At 38.1% G+C, this 22,062-nt stretch overlaps 1 protein-coding gene across 8 annotated transcripts; it reads left to right on the top strand.

The window, feature by feature from the left end:
* The first annotated feature begins 28 nt into the window (after window positions 1–28).
* On the top strand, window positions 29–21,885 carry cdc14b (cell division cycle 14B). Of its 8 annotated transcripts, none has more exons than XM_033972191.2 (16): window positions 35–307; window positions 1,387–1,477; window positions 2,732–2,807; window positions 3,175–3,267; window positions 3,341–3,417; window positions 3,954–4,020; window positions 4,092–4,242; window positions 5,728–5,958; window positions 7,070–7,208; window positions 8,062–8,227; window positions 8,300–8,397; window positions 17,302–17,349; window positions 18,016–18,111; window positions 19,807–19,939; window positions 21,120–21,185; window positions 21,285–21,788. In XM_033972191.2, the coding sequence occupies exons 1-15, from the start codon at window positions 199–201 to the stop codon at window positions 21,141–21,143; spliced, it is 1,599 nt and encodes a 532-aa protein (XP_033828082.1). In that variant the 5' UTR covers window positions 35–198; the 3' UTR covers window positions 21,144–21,185; window positions 21,285–21,788. The 8 variants fall into 8 exon arrangements, 6 of the variants coding, with proteins under 6 accessions (XP_055080246.1, XP_033828083.1, XP_033828082.1 ...); XM_033972194.2 differs by lacking the exon at window positions 35–307 and adding an exon at window positions 1,081–1,213; XM_055224271.1 differs by lacking the exon at window positions 19,807–19,939 and having other exon boundaries at window positions 29–307; window positions 21,285–21,885.
* The last annotated feature ends 177 nt before the right edge of the window (window positions 21,886–22,062 follow it).

The raw sequence follows: 22,062 nt of genomic DNA, 5'->3' as shown, positions 1-22,062 counted from the left end.
TCAGAGACCTTCCCCTACTGGAGACGTCACACCAGAGAGAGGCTCGAGCAGCAGCAGTGCCACGGCTGACACATCCAGAACACGCATCCGGACCAGCCCGTGCGCAGACATGCACAAATAACAGCGGGGCAAACGGGGACGAGCCTTTTCGTAGCGTCCAAATGACCACTGCGCAATGTGCGCAAATCTGAGGAGAAAATGAAACGCAAGAGCGAGCGAAGACGAGCCGAGTCAAGGAAAAAGCGCTGTGCAGCTCACAACAGCTCAGAGGCGGAGTCAAACTCTGATATTTACATTGAGATAACAGGTAAGTGGGTCTGCGCAGTGAACCCCCTCAACTCCAAGCCCATTACGCACGCACACGCAGAATGTACACATGTGGTCATCAGGAAACGCAAAGGACTTTATTTAACATTTTGACCTAACATGGCGACACCATCTGTGGACGAGGTTGTGACGGTTTATCCCTGATGCCTTTGCAGCGGCTTAGTGCTCTAGGCCTGCTCCGTGACGTCTTATCCAGTGAAGAAGTTAGGGTCGCCAAATGTATGTGTTTAGTTTGTGCAGTTCACCCAGGTTTGCCCTCACGGCTAAAACAACAAACCCACACAGCGCCATCACATGTTTCACTCACACCAACAACCTACTACGCATTTTTATTGCATTTGCTGCTCCACTGACATCTTTCAGCAGCCGGAGCCTGGGAAAAGGAAGGGTCATCCAAGTGGAAATCAGGATTTTTACTGGCTGAGGGATCGTCCTAGCAACCGCTTGGGCAACTTTCCCGGGGCCTATCATGTGTCTTCTGAAGAGAACTTTAAACTGAAAGGGGCGGGGGCTGTCATATGTGGCATTCTCATTGTCCAATGGCGATCGCTGTAGCTTTTCCTCCAGCCAATAGGAGCGCAGGGAACGTTGAGGGGGAGGAGCCGCCGCGAGCTCGTTTTCAGCAGAGTGCGCACTTGTGAATGTCTCTTCCCTCCTCGGCTGGTAACTTTCCTCATCTTGAAAACAAACCCAACGACGGCGATTTTATTTTCATTTTAAGATTACTTTTAACTTAATCTACTCTTAAGACGTTATCATTTTTAATTTGGCAAGTTATGCGTAGGTCCGCGTGGTGATTTTGACCTTTACAGTGCTGTTATGTTCCGAACAGTGGGAAGGATGGCTGCAGACGACGTTTCCTCCAGATGCATTGAGTTCATAGAGGGTAGGGTGCTTAAAGTTGCTATATCTGCAGTTTCAGGCGGTGTTTGAAGTATTTCAGGTGAATGGGACGCAGTTTAAAGGGACTTGGACATTCGGTTCTAACTACTCCTCTCGTGTGCGCCCTCTTCCCCTCCCTCTCTTCCTCCCTCTCTTCCTCCTCTGTTTGTCCTCCAGATCAACTGTACTTCGCCATACTCCAGCAAAAGATCAAGAGCACAGCGGACCGCCACTGTTTCTGCATAGACGATGAGCTCTCATATGAAAAGTAAGTTACCAAAAAACACCCAGGTTTTCAGTGGTGCAGGATTGTTATGTTAGTAATACAAGTACACTTTATAGGCACTATTCTAGGTTTCTTATTTGTACCAAAAGTCACTGACAGTTGAAAAAAAATCCATAACTCTTTTGTTTCTAAATACTTTTCTTTTATTTTTTCAGAGCATTTAGAACGACCCTTCTGACATTAATATGAGCAAATACAGCACCGAGGAACGAACCCTCATTGTACAGTGGTACTTTGAGTCACATGGGTCAAATTCAGAAACCCAGAGGTGTTACTGTCAACATTTTAATACCAGAGATGCCCCAAGCGTAAATGCCATTAAAAGAATAATAAGTCGTTTTCAAAGACAGGGTGCAGTCATCTCCCAAGACCTGACTAGTCCTGATTTCTTCCTGTGGGGCGATCTTAAAAAAAGGTGTTTGTGAATAAACCTCAGACAATAAATAGCTTAAAACATAATATCGAGGATCAAATAAGAGCCATAAGCCCAGAAATGCTTTTAAATCGGACACTTAAAAAGCATTATTTTTACTTCCTCTAGTTTAAGCAGTGATAAGTTCAAGTGTAAGTGAACAATTATAACCGTATAAATTGTCAAAAATCTCAGAAGGTTCAGTTTACTTACTGCTAGAATTTGGCGAGTATAACTTAAGAATTATAGGAGCTATTGAAGATTTAAAAGCGTCAATGACTTTTGTGCCACCCCGTATAAGCACAATTCGTACACAAGGTAATCAAGTAGATTTTTTGTGATACTTTTACTAGAGTATTTTTTTCTCCAGGATCTGTACTTTTACTTAAGTTACAAAATTGAGTACTTCTTTCACCACTGTATCTTTATGCTCTATAGGCTCATATCTGATTTCTCTCTATTTATTGAATGCTGGACATGTGTTTGTAGCTTTGGGGTTTTGATAACTGAAATAAAGCAGTGACAGCAGTCCATTATATAAATAATAATAATGATAATAAATAATAATAATACAGTAGTTGTGCATATATGGTTGGGATTGTTCTTAAATGTTCCTCCTCCTTGTTGAAATGTGTGACTGCATTAATGTCCACTTAAACTAACCTACTAACTATAAGCTGCTTTCACCTCTTCCAAATAATCCTTTCTTTAGTTTGCGTTTTTATATTGTTCGAAGCTGATTCCACACTGACGTCCCCAGAGACCGAGGCTGTGTGCTCGGCGTAGAAATAGCCACCCTGACACTGTTCTCTGTCTTTCCTCAGCTTCTATGCGGACTTTGGCCCGCTCAACTTGGCCATGTTTTATCGCTTTTGTTGCAAGCTGACAAAGAAGCTCAAGGTAAATTACACACCACTGACTTACAACTTAAAGCAATGAGAAAACTATAAGGGTCTGTATGTTCCACAGTATTTCATTAAACTGGTCTAGCTTGAATTTAGTCCATTCAGTTTTTTAATTGCTGACAAAATTTTCGTGTGAATGAAACAAAACACAACTCCAAGTGTGTTTGTGATGAGGAAGCAACATTATAACAGATCAGAAAACGGCGTAATATGGCTCCCTTAATACGATGCAGTGGAACATTCTAGGTCAAGCGAACATATTTATAGAAAAATGCAGATGACACACCCTCCACCAGAAAAGTTGCACATTGCAGCTTTAAATTACCAACTAAATGTGCCTGTCATTTTGCTTGTATCCACAGTCTATTACTCTTTCAAAAAAGAAAATCATCTTTTATACTTGTGGAGATCAGAAGAAACAAGCCAATGCTGCCTATCTTATCGGTTCTTATGCAGTAAGTAAATTAATCAGTAACAGCTTCATAAAACAGAGTAAAGATGGTCACGATAAATAATTTGTGTTTTTAGGTAATGCATCTGAACATGACTCCAGACGAAGCCTATAATCTTTTAATCTCACGGAATTCTACTTATATTCCATTTAGGTAAGTAATTCCATATTTCACTTATATGGATCAATATATCGAGCCGATATTTCCACTCTTTTGCTTATGGGATATCGGCCTTAAATCTCCTGCTTACGGTGAAATTTGGATTAGGCTCACCAGTTGCTAAATTAAGTCGCTTTAAATGAACTTGAACTTAATTTTTTTCTTTTTGTCTGTTACGAATTATTTTGTATATTTGTTTGTTTTTTTATTTTTTTTATTTCTTTATTATTTTGCATTTATTTTTTCTTCTCATTTGTATATGCCCATCAAAAGGGGAAAACAGATGGGAGGTGTGGGGTTTAAAAAGGGAGAAAAAATGTAATTGGTAACTTGAAAACTACTACTTCATGACATCACAAGGTGGAACAGAGCATTTTGTGCTTTAGAGACGTAGACAGACTAATAATGCAGGATTTCTCAGACATGTGTGAATGAAACAAAACACAACTCCAGGTGTGTTTTTGGGGTGGTAACAGGTGGTAACTTGTCTGAACTCTGAACTAACTCAATTTGAATGTTTGTGTCCTCAGGGATGCCTCTTTTGGAACTTGCATGTACAATCTCAGTATTTTAGACTGCCTCTGGGCTATTCATAAGGTATTCCATCTTTAACCTCTAATCTTAATAATTTTTTTATAGCTGTTTATAACAAATATCTTTTCATATAGGCCCTTGAATTTGGCTGGCTTGACTTTTCCAACTTTGACGTGGAGGAGTACGAGCACTACGAGCGAGCAGAAAACGGAGACTTTAACTGGGTAATTCCCGGGAAGTTTCTTGCATTCAGTGGGCCTCATCCTAAAACCAAGATAGAGAATGGTAAAAATATTTCCTACATTTTGTGCCTTGTTTGACAGTTGTCTTGCATATTTTTTCTCTTCAGGGTTGTATTGTTTTGTGAGAAGAAACATCCCAACTTTCTGATTTATTCATTATTACTAACCCCATGACCAAACAGTGAAATCTTGTATTCAGTGTTAAATGGGTCACCACTCGTTTAGCATGTGACCAGTTTTACAAAATCAAACTTTCTGAATTATAAAGTAAACTAAATGTGACATAAACAACCAGATATTTTAAGTTTCAATTGAAATTAGTTATTTTTGCTTCTAAATTACACTAACAGTCAAAAGCTTGGACACAACCTGTCATTCACTGTTTTTTTTTTCTTTATTTTTACTACATTCTGCATTTTATATTCTACATTTTGGATACATACATAAGACATCAAATATTATTAATATAATCTTATTAATATAACACAGAATGAGATGGTGAGTCCAAACTTTTGACTGCTACATAGGAAGAGTTCATTTGCAAAAGCAGATAGGCAAGGCAAGATCATTTGTATAGCACAATTGGTACACAAAGTAATTCAAAGTGAAAGACTACAAACAACTCAAAACATAAAACATAATTAACATTAAAATAGAAGACCGCAGAACAGAAATCTTTCAGTCATATGTGCCATTTTAAAACCACCAAAGGCTTATAGCTAAATTCTGTTTCTTGAGTAACTTTTTACCTCTGTATCTGTGCTTTTACTTAAGTAAAAGTATCACATGAAAAATCTACGTAAGTACTTTTACTAAGTAAAAGTATTTAACTATGTTTAAAAATGTGCTTTATGAGTAAAAAGTAGAAGTATATCACACAAGTGTTAGTTTAAGTGTAAATGTAGTGATTTTGCTTAAAAAATTATACAGATTTTGATCAACAGAAACATTACAAATACATTTCTTATTTTTTTCTCAGGAGTTTTGTGTATTTATTTTTGTTTGCTCAAAGTCAAAGCTTGAACTTGAAACCTTAAGTCAGGATGTCAGGAGCATGAACATGGTAAAAAAAAGTCCTCAAATCATATGAAAAGTACTTTCACTTTTCAGTCCTGGTAAAAAATGTAGTGGAGTAGAAAGTACAGATACCTGCTCTCAAATGTTGTGAAGTAAAAGTAAAAATTATCAACTGTAAAATGTACTTAAGTAAAGTACAAATGCCTAAAAATTCTACTTAAGTACAGTACTTTACTACATCAACTTCATTACCTTACATCACTGTAGTTAAATATTTGTATAGACATGTTTGCAAAAGCCAAATGTATTTTACTGCAATCAAAACTATATTCCATCTGTCATATATTATATATATTATATCTCTCATATAATCCACTACACATTTTCTTATTAATATCTGCAGAAGATGGTGACAAAACGGAGATGTGTTTTTGCAGTTCAACTCTTCATATTTTAATGTAACCTGGGTTATCACAACCAAATAATCTTGACCCAATCTTAATCCATACAGGGTACCCTCTCCACGCTCCTGAAGCCTACATTCCTTATTTCCGTAAACACAATATCACCACCGTCATCCGATTAAACAAGAAGATGTATGACGCCAGGCGCTTCACAGACTCTGGCTTTGAACATCATGACCTGTTCTTTGTGGATGGCAGTACTCCAAACGACTCCATTGTTCGGAAGTTTCTCAACATCTGTGAAAACGCAGAAGGAGGCATCGCAGTTCACTGTAAAGGTCTGTAATCTCTGTATTCAAGTCAATTCAGTTCAAGAATATTTATACAGCACATTTAAAACAACAGATGACCATAGTCCTTCACACAAAAGACAACAAAAAACAAATATACAGATCACACCAAGATATTCTGTCTAGCTGGTATTAAATGCCAGGGAGAAGAAGTGGTTTTTAGTCTTGTCTTAAACTGTGTTAAAGACTGAGAGGATCTGACAGGCAGGGGGCGCTGTTTCATAGTCTGGGCGCTGCCACAGAAAAGACTGTCACCTCCGGTCTTGAGTCTGGCTCTGGACATGGCCAGTAGGAGCTGGTCAGGTGACCTCAGGGCTCTGGGTGAAGTATAAGGCTGGATATTTCTTATTGTCATACTATGTAATCATTAATAGGCACAGGAAGATTGATATCAGTGAGAAATATTTGCTTTTTAATTTTTTTTTTTATATTGATCTTCGGGCTCCAACATTGGCCAATATTTTGTTGAGATTGGCCATCCCACTATTGAGAGGGGAATTTAAGAGGCCATTTTTGTTAGGAAAGACAATCCATGAACAGGAATGAAGGTCTTTGACATCATCTCCTATTTATAACTCTATCCAGTAGTGCTAGCCAGTATGCTAATAGATGTGAGAGCACCTTAGGGCCCGAACGATTATGCAAAATATGAGTCACAGCTAACACTTACTATAGTTCAATAGACCTAGCCAACAAACAGAAACTGTAAACAACAAGTGTGTTAGTTTGAGTGTAGTTAGCTCCTCCCTTCAGACAGATATGAGGCAGTGTCCAAAAGCAATCGGACCAGAACTGGACAAGCTACGTCGATGAGAGGCCAAACATCTTCAATTCTCTCAACTAAACAAAAGTTTTAGAGTGAATTTTTCTTTTGCTACACCCCACTATAGGAAATGTTTGCAGCTTTGTTTGAGCAGGATTTGCTTCACACCATCATAAGGGAGTGCTACACAAAATGTGGTACACTGTTTTATTAGTATTAAAAGTTATAACGTTCATATGCAGATTGTACCTGGTGTATAGACAACTGAACAGCTTTGCCAACTTGAATGAACTCAGCTTTTAAAAATAAAATTATGATTTGATTGAACTCTTTCAGCTGGTCTGGGGAGAACAGGCACGCTGATCGCATGTTACATGATGAAACATTATCGTTTGACCGCTGCAGAAGCCATCGCCTGGATACGGATTTGTAGACCAGGGTCTGTCATTGGTCCTCAGCAGAACTTTGTGGAAGAGTAAGTTTTTGTAATAGAATAAAGCTATAATAATCCGTACTTGACAGATGGACATTTATTGGTTGTCAATACTTTTTCTAGTACTTTTTGCCCTAAATTATAGATACAAACTCACCCACCTTTTTTTTCTATTTATTTATTGCAGCTCAAGTTATTAAAAAATATTGTAAATTTAGAATATCTTTTGGGCATAATCCTGCATTAGGGGTATTGTCAGCAGGGACGTCGAACTGGGGAGGGTAAAGAGTAGTGTTTACTCAGGGCCCAGTGCAGGGAGGGGCCCTTCACAAACTGTAATATGCATTTTTCATATGTGATTATAGGTGCACCTCCAGCTCTGTTGACTCCCTGTCACCCATGTCTCTGTAACTGCTGCTGTCACTTTGTCATTTTTGTCTTAAATGTCCATATTAACCTGCTCCACATGATCCTGGTATTTTTATTTCACTATTGTGTCCATAACTCAAGATATGAACATTAATAAGTGACAAATCCGCTGTCTTCTTTCCCCGAGGTCGGTCCCTCTAGTGTTGGCAACAGGCTTGATTGACAGTTGCTAAGTGCCCACACAGCTAATTTAGCAGGGGATAAGCGGGGGGCGTTACCTTCAACAGCTTTGCTCCAGATTGACTCTTTGGTTGCTATGATAGTCGTGGTGGGAATTCCAAATATGAAACTCCGTTCTAAACTGGCCCCTGTAACTGTTAGTCTCGATGAGCTTCATTTGACTGGAGCCATGGGTGACGTCAGACTCACTTAGTCCACTTAAACTTACAGTCTATGATTGCATTTCAAATGTGTTGTAGTGACAGGCCTGCATATGGATCAGTATTGATTTAATATTCCTTTGTAGTAAACAGAACAATCTGTGGAAAGAGGGAGACGTTTTCCGGGACAAGATGCTTAATGAACGAGGAAATGGAAAAATGTCTGTGACGAGGATCCTGTCCGGAGTGGATGACATCACCATTAACGGGACGAACAAGAACAGAACAAGCAAGAAAAACGACATGGAGCAAGTATGTTTGGTGTGAAAATATTCCAACATGTTCCGAGGTTCCTAGTCTAATTCCCATGTTTTTGTCTTTCAGTATATCGACGATGAGGAGCGGAACGGTTTCACTCAAGGCGATAAACTCCGAGCTCTGAAAAGCAAACGCCAGGCCAGGTCTTCAACTGGATCATTATCGTGAGTACCACATGGTTGATAGTGCTGTATAATACTTCTTTACTTCTTTTAATCGTTTATTGATTAAAATCTTTTTAATTTCTCAATAAGAAGAGGTACAAGTGTATATATAATTTTGTAATGAAGTTTAGTGATCTCATGGTTACAGCCATGGCTTATGAAGGCTGCTCTATATCATAATGCCATTCTAATTATGATTATCATTCGGGTACTTTTGGATGCAGGCACAGTTGTAGCTGTTATGGAAGTAATTACATTGTTAGAATTATTAAAACAATACCTTTTGAGTAATATTCTATGATCGTTTTGACAAAGGTTTGCTGGATTTGGAAAGACACATCAAATATACAGTTAGACAAAACATGGTAATTTACAATCAAATATGAATTAATATTTCTAAAGAGTTTGAAAAGGGGGTTTCAGCGGTGTGGACCAAAGACTATTCACAAAAAGCAAAATCAGATGCTGCAGCCAACTGAGGACATGGGATTTCAATTAGCATAGATTATAGCTTTGAGCCATGTTATAATACTGTTACCTTGTCAAAAACATACCTGGAGTTGTGTTTTATTTCATTCACACATGTTTGAGTGACCCTTTATTATTAGTCTGTCTACATCTCCAAAGCTCAAAATGCTCTGTTCCACCTTGTGATGTCATGAAGTGTAGTTTTCAAGTTAACAGCTCCTTTTAGCTTTAGTTCAGTAGAGATTGGAAATTCCTGAGCTGGAATCATCCAAATGATTCTGGTGAAGGTGTTTGGAGTTTAAAAATACAGTTGAGCATTTCCTGTATCACCACATTTATTTATTTATTTATTTATTTAAAAGGGGACAATGCACATTAATCAACATTACAAAAAAATGTAAATGTGCCCGAGTTAGCTGACTAGAGCTAGTTTTCATCGGTTGTCCACAGGCCAGATGTAACAAGGCAACCTACAATTAAGAAAACATTCAAAGATAAGAATTAAACATATTGAACGACAATATAATGTGGACATAGTTAAAAATATGTACATTTACAAATACCTATTTACAATCAATGCTCACAAGACTGAGTTTCCACTAGCCATTTTTTGGCATTCTTTTTAAATGAAAAGAATGATGGAGACTCTCTAATGGCTTCAGGCAATGTGTTCCACTGCTGGGAGGCTTTGACTGAGAAAACTGCATGACTAAAGGCTGATCTTCTGTGAGGAATAACACAGTCTGCCCTCACTGTTCCTCTGGTCACGCGGCCCTCACTAGATCTAAACTTTACGAAATCACCCAGTGACGGCGGGGCAGTGCCATGTTTGATTTTATAGACCAAGCAGATGTTTTTAAATTTAACCAAATTATTCCAGTTCAGCAAATTGTATTTTTGTAGGATGTGACAATGACGATATCTGTAATGTTTTTTATCCAATGTTTTTAGAGCTTGTTTATAACAATATCATGACATCACAAGAAGGAACAGAGTGTTTTCTGTTTGAGAGAAGAACCCAGCCTAAATATAGAGTTAAACGTGTGAATGAAACAAAACACAACTCCAGGTATGTTTGTGATGAGGAAATAACATAATAACATAGGTCAGAAAATAGTACTTATACTATAAAATAATACTTTAATTCTACAGAGAAATGTAGTTTAATGTGTGTAAATCGTAATAGACTCGATAGCAATTTTTGATACCACAATGAAAAAAAGTTCTATTTTTACACAATGGAATGCAAGTCTCTCATTCTTTGTCACTATATGATCTTTATAGTTGTCCAATGAGCAAAATTTTAGTATGAAAAACAAATCTGTTAGCATAAATTTTTTTATAAGCTTATGATGGTCCAAAAACTGTTCAGGAAAGGTCCAGTTTTGTTCTGTTTGGGTTTTTTCAGGGTCAATTCTTCTAATGAGTATCAAATTTTTATACTACTTTTATTGATTATTAGTATCTGATTTTCGATACTTTTGACAACCCTAAAGTCTGTTAATCACTAAGCTACAACAACTCTATAAGTAGGCCTGTCACGATAACAAATTTTGAAGTGCGATATTTTGCTGTAAATATAAATAAGTGATAATACTGAAACCATTTTATGCCACTGACACAAAACCCCAAAAAGCAGATTTAAACCACAAAAACTATTATCAAATTTACAATATTGTTAAAAAAACCATGGCCTGCAGTAAATGAGTTTGCATCTGTAATGAGTCATAGAAGTTATTCATTTAACCTTTTATGGCTTAAATCTGATCATATTGCCAAAAAATAACCAAAACATTTCCCACTAGTGCAAAGAAAATGTACACATGATAAAAATATTGTTCCAGCTTTCATATATTGAACGATAAGTCGATATAATAATACGGTAGACTCCGTGCAGAGTAGCATGCTAGCTAGCTAGCTCACTATGTCTCAAAGCTAACAGTCACTTTTATTAAAATTGTATTTTAATACATTTTTTAATATTTTGAATTTAAATGAAGACTACCCAATTATATTTATATGTAGAATACTTCAGTTTGTGGTGGTGTTTTAATATTTATTATGCCTCAGCTTTAGCGCATTGAGACACAAAAATCTTTGTACTCTGGTGAAGTATTAATTTTAACAGGTTGTCAGTGACATCCGCCCACAGCTCTCTGTCCACTGTCTCATCTTTAAATATTTATTAATTTTAGTGTAGTGTAGGAAGTAGTGATGCTAACAGTGAAGTAGCCGGGTGCTATTGTGCACAGAATCAATTATTATCGTGACAGGCCTATCGATAAGACAACTTTGTATGAATAAAAACAGTATATTGAGATGAGTTCACACCATAGACTGTATAAAGAAGTGGACTAAGAGAGTGTGATGTCACTCATAGCGCTCAGCTCCAGTCAAATGAAGCTCGTCGAGACTTGCAGTTATAGGGGCGAATTTGGAGCATAGTTCTATATTAAGAATTCTGACCATGAGTATCATGGTAACCAAAGAGCCAATCTAGAGGCTGTAGAAGGTAACGCTCCTTCCGCTTAGCCACGCTGTCAGTCAAACCTGCTAGTGGGAGCAACCTTGAGGAAAGAGGCCAGCTGATTTGTCTGTTATTAATGTTCATATATTGAGTTATGGACACAACAGCGAAATAAAAATACCAGGATAATGTAGTGCGGGTTAATACAAACATTTTAAGACCAAAATAACGAGACTTACAGCAGCAGTTACGGTTCGAGGGGCGACAGTTTTCAAATGTAAAGTGAATTGGAGCTGGAGTCGATGGAGCTGGAAGTGTACCTATGATCACTTCCTATTTGTAATGCTAGCTATGTCCATTTATATATACAGTCTATGGAACGCACACAGATTTCGATTGTCTGTGCCTGTGTGAATCCAGCCGTAGGAGCTTGATGTCAGCTGTAGACGGTTGGCTGGCCTCTGCCAATGTACCCATATGGCTTTGGCTTTTGTCCCATGTCAGGCAGGTGCTAGTGTTCTGCTGCAGCGTCATGGGTCCAGTGTGGCCTGTGTGCTGCCTGCCGTTGAAAAGATAGCACAGAGGGAGAAAGAGAGAAAGAGGGGAGAGTGCATGTGAGGTTTTGTATAATGGAGGTAAGTGCATGTGACTTCCTGTCAAGATGACGTCCTCTTCCTATAGAAATCGTTGCTATAGGCGACTGAATGTTATGGCTAGCTGTGGCTGAGTTTGGAGCTTCCTTTTTGTTCGCTCTTGTGGTGTGAGGTGGAAATGCACTTGATGAATGCATTACATTTACACGCCTGTCACTGTCGGCCCCTCCATAGAGCAAGGCTTTTTGAGTTGCTTTTTGTTCAACTTGTCAAGGTTTAATAACAAAGTCTTGATTAGTTGAAGTTTTGTTTTGACAAGTAAGTTTGCTCCTGTTTAAAGGTCCTATATTACACAAAATGGATTCTTGTGAGGTTTAAGTCATGTTAGAATGATGTTTCCTCATCAAAAACATATCTGGAGTTGTGTTTTGTTTCACTCACACATGTCTGAGTAAGCCTGGCTTATTAAGCTGTCTACCTCTCCAAAGCTCAAAATGCTCTTTCTCACATTGTGATGTCATGAAGTGGTAGTTTTCAAGTTAGCAGCTACATTTTTACCTTTAGCTCAGTAGAGATTACAGGCCTAGAACTGCCAACCATCAAAATGATCTTAGTCCTGTATAACCACATGACATCACAAGCTGGAACAGAGCGTTTTCAGTTTGAGGGAAAAACTTGCACTAAATATACAGGGTTTGTTTCATTCACACATGTTTAACACGCAAAACACAACTCCAGGTATGTTTGTGATGAGGAAACAACATAACATATATCAGAAAATAGCGTGAAATGGGCCCTTTAAAGTGAAAACTAGATCATGCTTACAGTGTAGAGATTGAGATTTTTGTCATCTTCGTATTATGATATTATAACAGTAAATGAAGAGTTTAAGATTCCTGGAGTTAGCGTCCACTCAAATGTATGTTTCTATTACACTGTGCTACATATTAATGATGGGACAATATTACTTAAAAAACAAAACAAAATGTTGTTGATTGATTTTTTTTTTTAGTTTGTTTTTTTGTTTAAACCAATATTGATACTGGTCTAACCTTATGGGTGAAGGCATTTGAATAAACATATGTATTTCTAAAACAGGTTATTTTTGGATATTCATGCCTAAATCAAAATTGTATTCAACCCTGATCTCATGGCCTGTCACAATAATCACTATATCAACTCGTCGTTCAGTCTGTTAGTCCGAACGATCATTTTTGGACCTTGTACTAGTTGGAAACTTTTTTTTAAATTTTTCTTGTTCTACATTAGATTGGAACTTTAAAGGTTTGAATGAATAACTTCTATGACTTATTACAGATAATAACTAATTACTAAAGTGTTTCATTCTGTTTATTTATTGACGACTAGAGATAGACCGATATATCAATTGCCCGATATTTGGAGTTTTTAGCGTGTCAGCTCTCGGCCTTAAATCTCCAGCACAGGCCGATATTTTGTTTTGGTTAATCTGCCTACAAAATACACAAAAGGCTGTATATAACACTTTATTAAGAAATAGCTGCACAAAATGTGACCAGCTCTCTTATAGCTCTGTGGTAAAACAAAGACCTTGGGGGGAGTTTTCAGTAAATTTAAGTAACATAAAATATCGTCCCAAAAATATCAGCAGAGCTTATTGGCCATCGGTTGTTTCTTTTTTTTTTCTTAATTTTATTTAGTATTTGTAAAGGGGCAGCACTTAAAAATGTAAATATGTAAAGATTATAGCTATTGTGGCTAATTTCCTTCTTCAGTCCCTCGGCAGGTTGGTATAAAACAGTTTACAGGAGAAAGAAGTTTACAGGTGTTGCTCTGGATTCTAAACAATCTGTATCGTCCATGAAAAAATCCATATCAGTTGATCTAAATTTTTTGGAGGGATAATAGTATTTTTCATTTACGGACAAATAATCCTAATCTAGACAAATAACTGTAATATTTAAACTATATATCATGCTGCAAAATATGTTATCGTGACAGGCCTACTGATCTCTATAATAAAACATGTACTTTTTATCTGTAAAATAATGTATTTCTCTGCTTACTTACACATTTGTGGATATTCTTTCAATGCTCCATGTTGCCAAATATTAAATATTAATATATGGAATAGGTTTGTTATACATAGCTCTTAAAAGTCCAATGAAGTTCATCTGGTCTTCTGTTTATATATTTTTTTTACATTAGATTCTTTTTTCAGACCAATGTTTAATTTCTTTTCATACCTGTTGTCCAATCAAAACCTGACAGTTTCGATTGCTCACTAGCTCCTCAGAGTGGTCACATTATGTTGTTGTGACTGTTCCGTCAGCTGATTAAACATCTGCCACTGTCTTCCTACTGGTGGAGGTAGGACAGCAGCGCCATCTGTAGTCCAACCTCTTCAGGACAGTACCCCAGGTGTGTGAGAGTAAAAACGCCCCGTCGTCCCGGTTTAAAGTCCCGTGGGCACGTTTCTGTATTTCTGTTGGTTCCTTAATCCAGCGATGATGTTCGTTGTCCTCTCCCAATGATGTTTTCTTTCTTCCAGTACATAATGCAGTTCTCTCTTTTGCAAAGACCCCAAATGGCCGATTTGAGTTGCTCCTGTACTGCTTTGTTTTGTTACTTATCTGCAAACTTTCGCTTCCTATGTTCCTCTTTCCCCAGTGTATATTTGTTTGTATGCATGTATGGCTTTTTTACTCACACACCTGGGACACTGTTCTGAAGAAGTTGGACAGATGGCGCTGTTGTCCTGCTTCCACCAGTAGAAAGACACCCCAAAACCTGTTTAAATCAGCTGAGCGGGCACATGACAGCAACATCGCGTGACCACTCTGAGGAAAAGCGCTAGTGAGCAGTCCAAACTGTCAGGTATGAAAACAAACTATTTATCTTGGATAGAAAAAAGAATCTATCCAAGATAGATTGACAAGAAGACCAGATGAACCTGACTGGACTATGCTAGTGTCTATGAAGAAAGTCCACCCTTATACCTGCCAGCTCTAGTCTAGACCCCGGCAAGTTTTCACCCAGGCCAAGCCAAGTTTCTCCATTCCAAGAAGACCAGATGAACCTCATTGGACAGAAACAAATAAAAAGTTTAGCCTTATTAATGTATGCAGTGCAACTATATGTGATCTCTACTGCTCTTGACCATGTGGCCTCCCTGTTTGTGCAGCTGTATAAAATGCATGAATTCCACTGGCGCTTGGAGAGTTGACTCCTTTAAACATGCTCATTGTTCATTTGCTTCAGCTCTGTCTCTCTTGCATGGCTGCAGCCCTAAGACCCGTGCATGAACAAATACATTTCTATGTTGGATCTATGTTTCTGTCTAACATGTAACTAAAGTAAGGCCGGGTTCATTGTCACTTCTGTTGTTTTGTTTTTTTCCATTGGTTTTGTGACTGGATTGGTGAAAACGACCCACATCATAGGACTTTGTGAATTATTAAGTTTTTTATTAACAAAAAAAATCAACAAGGCTTTGAATATTAATTGCATGAGCGTAAACAAGACTTCAAAAATACTTAGCCCTTTTGATTGAACAGAACCAAGCTGATAATAAACAATTGGATTTCAGTGTGAGTTAAATTGTATTAATATTGCCGCCCTAGTGGTAGTTGCGTAAAGGTCTTTCATCTAATCCAGTCCGAGGGTAAAATCCAAACATCAGAGTGTCCTTCCCGGGTGTTTGTCTCTGTGTTTTCTGTTGATTTCCTCTTTTCCGTTTGCTCCTGTTGGATTTGTGCTCCTTTCAGATGGCTGGTAGCCATGCTGCTCTCCTCCCTGTGTAGCCTTGCCCTGTGGTGGATTGTGTATGGCATCCCTTCTTCCATCCTGCATTTCAGTATAGACGGGTTAGGATTTCTATGAGCTCTGCCACCTGCCAGACCCCCAAAAACCTGTCCCCTACTGGAGCACTAAGTAAAAACACTGTAAGTGAGCACTGCATATCTTCTCAATCCCCAAGTCAAGTTAGATGTTGGTTGAAAATCATCCTCCTTTTCTCCTATTCTTTTGATTGTAGATTGCTTTAAATAAGATGATCACATAGTAGGGCTGCACGATTTTTTATTTTTTGGACAAGTGTTGCGATTGGATATGTGTAAAAAGTAGGATTCTGCTGCACATTGTAAACAACTCCAGCAGCATGAGCAAAGACTGAAATATTATGAACTGAACTAAAACAAGAATCCCTTGAATTTAAGAAAATGTATTTGTGGGGGTCTAAACTACAGGCTCAAGATTTTCCATTTAAAAAAACTGTATTTTTTTTAGTTCTTTACAGAGGACATTCTGCAGCATTTGCAAATTTATAATAATAATAAGCTAGCTAGCTCACTGTGTTACTTTTATTAAAATTGGAAAACATAAGATAAACAACCTATAAAAATTCAATTAATTAAAATAAAGACTGCCCAGTTATTTTTATATGTAGAATACTTCAGTTTGTGGCATGGGTTTAATATTTTATTCTTCTAAATTAGCATTAGCGTTAGCATTGAGACACAAGCATCTCTCTCTAAACTCAACAGTCACGTTGAGCCAGTTGAGCCAACTCAAATTTCTCTTTTTGATTTGATGACCAATATTGTGCAGCCCTATCACATACGTGACAGTTTGGAGTTTCTGTTCTATAGATGGTCCATTTCACCCTCTTATGTTGATAGCTCTGTTGGTCCTTCTGGTTTCTATGGTGACTGTCACAGAATTGAGTCTTTTTGATAAAGGCCCTGTCCTGATAAGATTAGCACCACCCTGGCCTTTTCTGGAGCATTCCTGGTTGGTCTGGGCGATATGGCAATACAAAATGTAAAGGTGTACTATATAACTTATCTGGTGCAGCGTACACCATCTTCTTTCCTCCATGGAAACATTATGGCTTTGTCTGGAATATTCCACAGTGTGGCCTTAAATGGTATCAATCTCCAAGCAAGTCACAACAACAGGCCAAGTTACAAGTTACAACCACGCATGCCTTTCGGGTATTATCGGATTGAAACGCAAGATGGATATGTTTAATGCCATACTTTGGAACATTCTAGACAAAGCAATAGGATCTCCATGGAGACAAGCAAGTGGCAAACCCTCCACTAGAAAAAGGTTACATAGAGCACCTTTAGTCACCCCTTAACGGCAGATATAAAGATGCTAACTGCATGGATTGTGTTAAAACAGTCTAAAATGGTGATCCTGGGTCTAATAAACTGTCATGATGTTTTGGCATATCGCCCAACTCTAATTCCTGGCTTCATTATTATCACCTGGCTGCGTTCTTTGCTGTATCTTCTTAACCCTGTCTCCATTTTGTCTGTCTGCTCCTCCCTTCCTTTGGTAAGTTTCTAAAAATAACTAAATAATTCTGCTGTTCTACTTCTTGTGTTTCAGATTAGAAGAGAATAAGATTCATACGAGGTCGTCATCTCTCTCCCCGAGGTAGAAATCTTAACTCACACAGCTGGGGTGACCACGTTTTAGGCCTCTGTTGCTCCTCCCTCTGTTTTTTTTTTTTTTTTTAGATTTTAAGGGTAGATTTAGAAATCAAAACACAATATACATTTTCCTTGCATAAAATTATTTGAAAATTATAGGAAATTTAAGCTTATAGATGAAAGCTACTTAGTCCATCCCACCACAAGGGACCAACATCTTTAATCTGTGTGTGGAAAGTGATCCTCCTCGCCTCTTACTTTTCCCTCTCTCTCCCTCTTTTCTCTCCCAGCATCTGTGTTCAATCTGTATGTGGAGACAGTGACCTTCCTCTCCTCTTTCCTCTCTGCATCTTTCAGTCTGTGTGTGTGGACAGTGACCCTCCTCTTCCTCATTCTCTCCCTCTCACTCCATCTCTCCTCTTCCTCATTCTCTCTCGCTCACTCCCTCTCTTCCCTCGATGTCCAATCAAAACCACACATAGGTTTAGGGAATGTGCAGTTACTAACAGACCAAAAGCCTGTGTTTGCCCCTGTCCCAAAACAAGTTTCACCCATAGGATTATCTCATTTTACTGTATCTTACAACTACTTGAAGTGGTCACCCAGCACACAGCTGCTCAGTGGTTTGTATAAGGTGTAATCTGTGGTCCTGTCTGTGTCTCCATTGCAGAGTGGTCCTGCAGGCCAGTATCCAGGCCCTGTCCGATCAAGCCGACAGCAGGAAGAGGACCAGGACTTCAATGCCCTCTAGTGGCTTGAGTGGCAGGTTAGTGGTAGCAGTTTGTCTAGATTAAAGTCATAGGAGAGATGCTGGTGCCACGTTATAGCAGGAATGTGATCATCATGATACTAAAATTTTGAACTAGATGTAGATATAAATGAAAAGGTTAGTTTAGATTATATTTTTATTATTTTTTATTGTATTTTAGTATTTGGGTTTAGATTTTTGGCAAATGGTAACTGGTCAAATTTTTCATGTAGCGCTTCTCCACCTTCAAGGCACTCAAAGCACTTTACATCAAGAAACCAGTCACTCATTCACACACACAGTACGGAGATACTGGGGGCAAGGTGAATTAAATGTCTTACACAAGGACAGCATTTTGTATTTAATTTTTCAGTTCACAAGCTATGGTTGTCAAAAATACAGATTATTTCACTGCTATAGTAAAGTACTACTTCAGACTATGTTTAACTCTGTATTCATCCCTTTGAGTACTTTTGTGTTTAAAGCCCTAGTATTTTAATGTATCGATATCATATGTTACTGAGTGACAGTAGCTCAGTGTATTTATCCGCTCATCTGAAGGTGGTTTGAATCCCACTCTTGATATAAACATCGTTGGTAAAGCGGTCAGATCCACTGACCCACAGGTTGATGGTGTGTTTCCCTCTCCGAAATGAATACTGTTGTGTCCTTGGGCAAGACACTGAACCAACCTCTCCCCCAGTGTCTGCATACACTGGTGTATGAGTGTATTTGAATAGGTGAGTGGTTCCTTGTAAAGCACTTTGTGTGACTTGAAGGTGGAAAAGTGCTATATAAAAATGTGACCACTTGCCATACTTTTATTACTGAACAGATATACCATTCGCAATCTGTATTATTATAATGAAGAGGAAGGCTACAAAGATGCTATAGCCGCCCATGTCCACTAAAACTAACCCAACCCCTTAACTCTGCCGTTTAACTGATAATTGTGATTATTCAGGTCACATTATAATATCAAAAAGATTTTTTGATTTGAAATGGCATTTCTGAAATTCTCCTAATCTATGCTCTAAAAAGTGAATCTAATGCAAAGTGTTTTTATCTGTCTGTTTAAACCATAACTTAAAGGGCCCATATTATGCTATTTTCTGATTTATGTTAAAATGTTGTTTCCTCATCACAAACAAACCTGGAGTTGTGTTTTGTTTCATTCACATATTTAACATACAAACCCTGCATATTTAGGCTGAGTTCTTTTCTCAATCAGAAAATGCTCCGTTCCACCTTGTGATGTCGGTAATACAGGAAGTGCCCCATTGTGTTTTTAAACTCCATACACCTTCACTAGAATCATTTGGGTAATTTCAGCTCTGGAATTGCCAGTCTCTGCTGAACTAAAGTTAAACGGTAGCCATTAAATTGAAAACTACCACTACATGACATCACAAGGTGGAACAGAGTATTTTGAGCTTTGGAGATATGAACAAATAAAGGGTTATTCAAGCATATGTGAATGAAACAAAACAACTCCAGGTATGTTTTTGAGGAGGCAGCAGCATTCTAACATGGATTAAAGCTCATAAGAGTAAAACTTTGTGTAATATAGGACCTTTACCATTGGTCTCATCGCAATTGTAAAGTTAATCTATTGTACTGTGGTATGTATTGTACTATTGTACAATTAATAATGTCTTTTCATAGTAATTAAACCACTGTCATTTCATATTGTACCATCCCTACTCTGTGCAGTACCAGGTTGGTCAGGTCTCTAGGCAACTTGAATGTAGTGACTGGAGACCCCATGTGCTATGAGGCGTGTGCCAGCCATAGAGACACAGCCAGTGCTCCGCTCAACTTAAACATGACACAGATCCACCTGCAGGCAAGCCCCCCAACACTACATCTAAAGAGCAAACCTCTCCCTTCTCAACATGGCTGTTATCTCATTGGCTGAACTGCTGAACTGGTGATTGTAATGAACGCTTGTGGTATTTAATTCTTGCACATTTCCTTCGTAATTCTTCAAGTTCAACTTCAGAGACTCTGCAATTCACTTCACTAATTCTATGGACAGAGAATGTAACACTAATGAAACACACTGACTGAGATGCACCACAGATTAGTTCAGGATCTTAAAGAGCCAAAAGATGTACTTAAGCAAAGGTATACTTCAGAATCATATTACTTTAGTGCAAAGTACTGATAAATGTAAAATGCACCAGAAATCAGGAAATAACTGTCTAGATCTTTATTTTTCTCTGGGGGTGGGCACCTAGACCCCACTTCGTTACATGTTTTTAGACAGAAGATTTGAGGATTACAACAGAGATAGCCACAAGATAAGTGTTTTTACAACTGGTTGAAATTACAGCTTTGTCTTAATTTGGTCAAATATGTTTGAGCCGCTGATATGGCAAGGCCCCTAATGGCTAACTCTGCTTAGGGCCCCCTGAAGGCTTGGGCTAGCCCTGAATAACAGACAAATCAAGCAACTTCTTTCCCTGAGGTTGCTCACGCTAGCATTAATATGATATTTAAATGGCAGCATTGCTAAGGGCCCACTCCTGCTAGCGGCCACCGGCGGCTTGGGTGGAAAGGAGCCTTACACCGGATTGGCTCTTTGGTTGCTATGATACTCGCAGTTAGAGTTCCAAATATGAAACTCTGCTCCAAATTTGCCCCTATAACTGCTCTAGCCTCAGTGAGCTTCATTTGACTGGAGCCGAATGCTATGGGTGACGTCACACTCACTTAGCCCACTTCTTTATACAGTCTATGGTTTGAACTAAAGTTATATTTGAAAGCGAAATGAATTGATGTGCAGCATTTTATTTGTTTCAATTGGTGCAAGTGTCGATAATTCTCACTACTCCTACACCGGTACATTGTTGTTGCATTTGCATGTTCTTTGCTTTTCCTCAACTTGTTCAGATTTCAAGAGGACTATGGCTGGCTATAACTCCTTTGACCTGCTGCACCACCTCTTCTATTCTGTATCTGTATGTTCACTTGTTGCACTTTGCATTCTGCTTAATTGTGTCCGTGTTCTTTCTCAAACCCAGACGCTCTGTCTCCAAAGGACGTAAAGCCCGCACTTCTTTGCAATCAATGAGATTTTCTAGGCTTTGGTAACTACTCTTCCCTGTTTTGCACATGCTTAAGAAACTCATGTCTGGATATATGCTCATTCACTTCAACTTTATAATAACCACAATTTTTTTTTTCAGTCACTCCATACCCAAGGCTAGAGCACCTCTCCTACGATGAGTCTGCCTTCTTCAGTGTATCAACTTCACTTACCTGCCAATATATTATTTCAACAAGATGGACAGAATGTAGTTTTATGTTTCATACTCAAAATGTTTCAGTGCGTAGACAAAGGCATGCAGTAGCAGTCGTATTACAGTACTCTTATCTTAGAAAACTGATCTATGTTTCTCCATAATGAAAAATGCGCCGTCAATTACTACGAATGACAAAAGGAAAGCCACTAGGCATGTTTTGAGATGTTTTTATATATTTTTTATTTGAATGTTTAGTGCCTATAATCAAATAGTTTAGCTACCATGTTTAAATTTGTATATTAAAACAATTGTTATAATGTTAGAACATTGTAAATATTTTGTACCATGTTGGAATCATATTCTTAAATTACTAATGGTCCTAAAAGGGCCGCATGTAACCATGGTCATAATCTACTATATACTTGTTAAAAGCACATCTTTTTAATAAATTTTTTTTTTTTTGGTTTTACTCAACTGCTTCCAGAACACTTTTGTTCAGTTTCAGTTGACTCATTTTGACCAAAAAAAAAGTACCAGACAAACTAAATATACCTAGCAACGCATTTTGATTTGTGGCTTTAGCATAATGCAACTCTTCCACATAGACATTATTGCTTCATCTGGAATGGTCCACTATATGGCAGTAAACATCAATTTTGCATAATATTTAAAGGGCCCATATTACACTATTTCCTAATGTCTCACGTTTTCTCATCACAAA

Source organism: Periophthalmus magnuspinnatus, chromosome 9 (genome assembly GCF_009829125.3).
Source record: "Periophthalmus magnuspinnatus isolate fPerMag1 chromosome 9, fPerMag1.2.pri, whole genome shotgun sequence".
Taxonomy (NCBI): domain Eukaryota; kingdom Metazoa; phylum Chordata; class Actinopteri; order Gobiiformes; family Gobiidae; genus Periophthalmus; species Periophthalmus magnuspinnatus.
This window is presented reverse-complemented; position numbering and strand designations above follow the sequence as displayed.

Bases quoted from the DNA above. Each gene is read 5' to 3' on its own strand.
- cdc14b (XM_033972191.2), top strand. From the start codon at position 199: ATGAAACGCAAGAGCGAGCGAAGACGAGCCGAGTCAAGGAAAAAGCGC. The intron at 1,478-2,731 runs GTAAGTTACCAA...GTCTTTCCTCAG, and splicing joins GATGAGCTCTCATATGAAAA to CTTCTATGCGGACTTTGGCC. The intron at 2,808-3,174 runs GTAAATTACACA...TTGTATCCACAG, and splicing joins AGCTGACAAAGAAGCTCAAG to TCTATTACTCTTTCAAAAAA.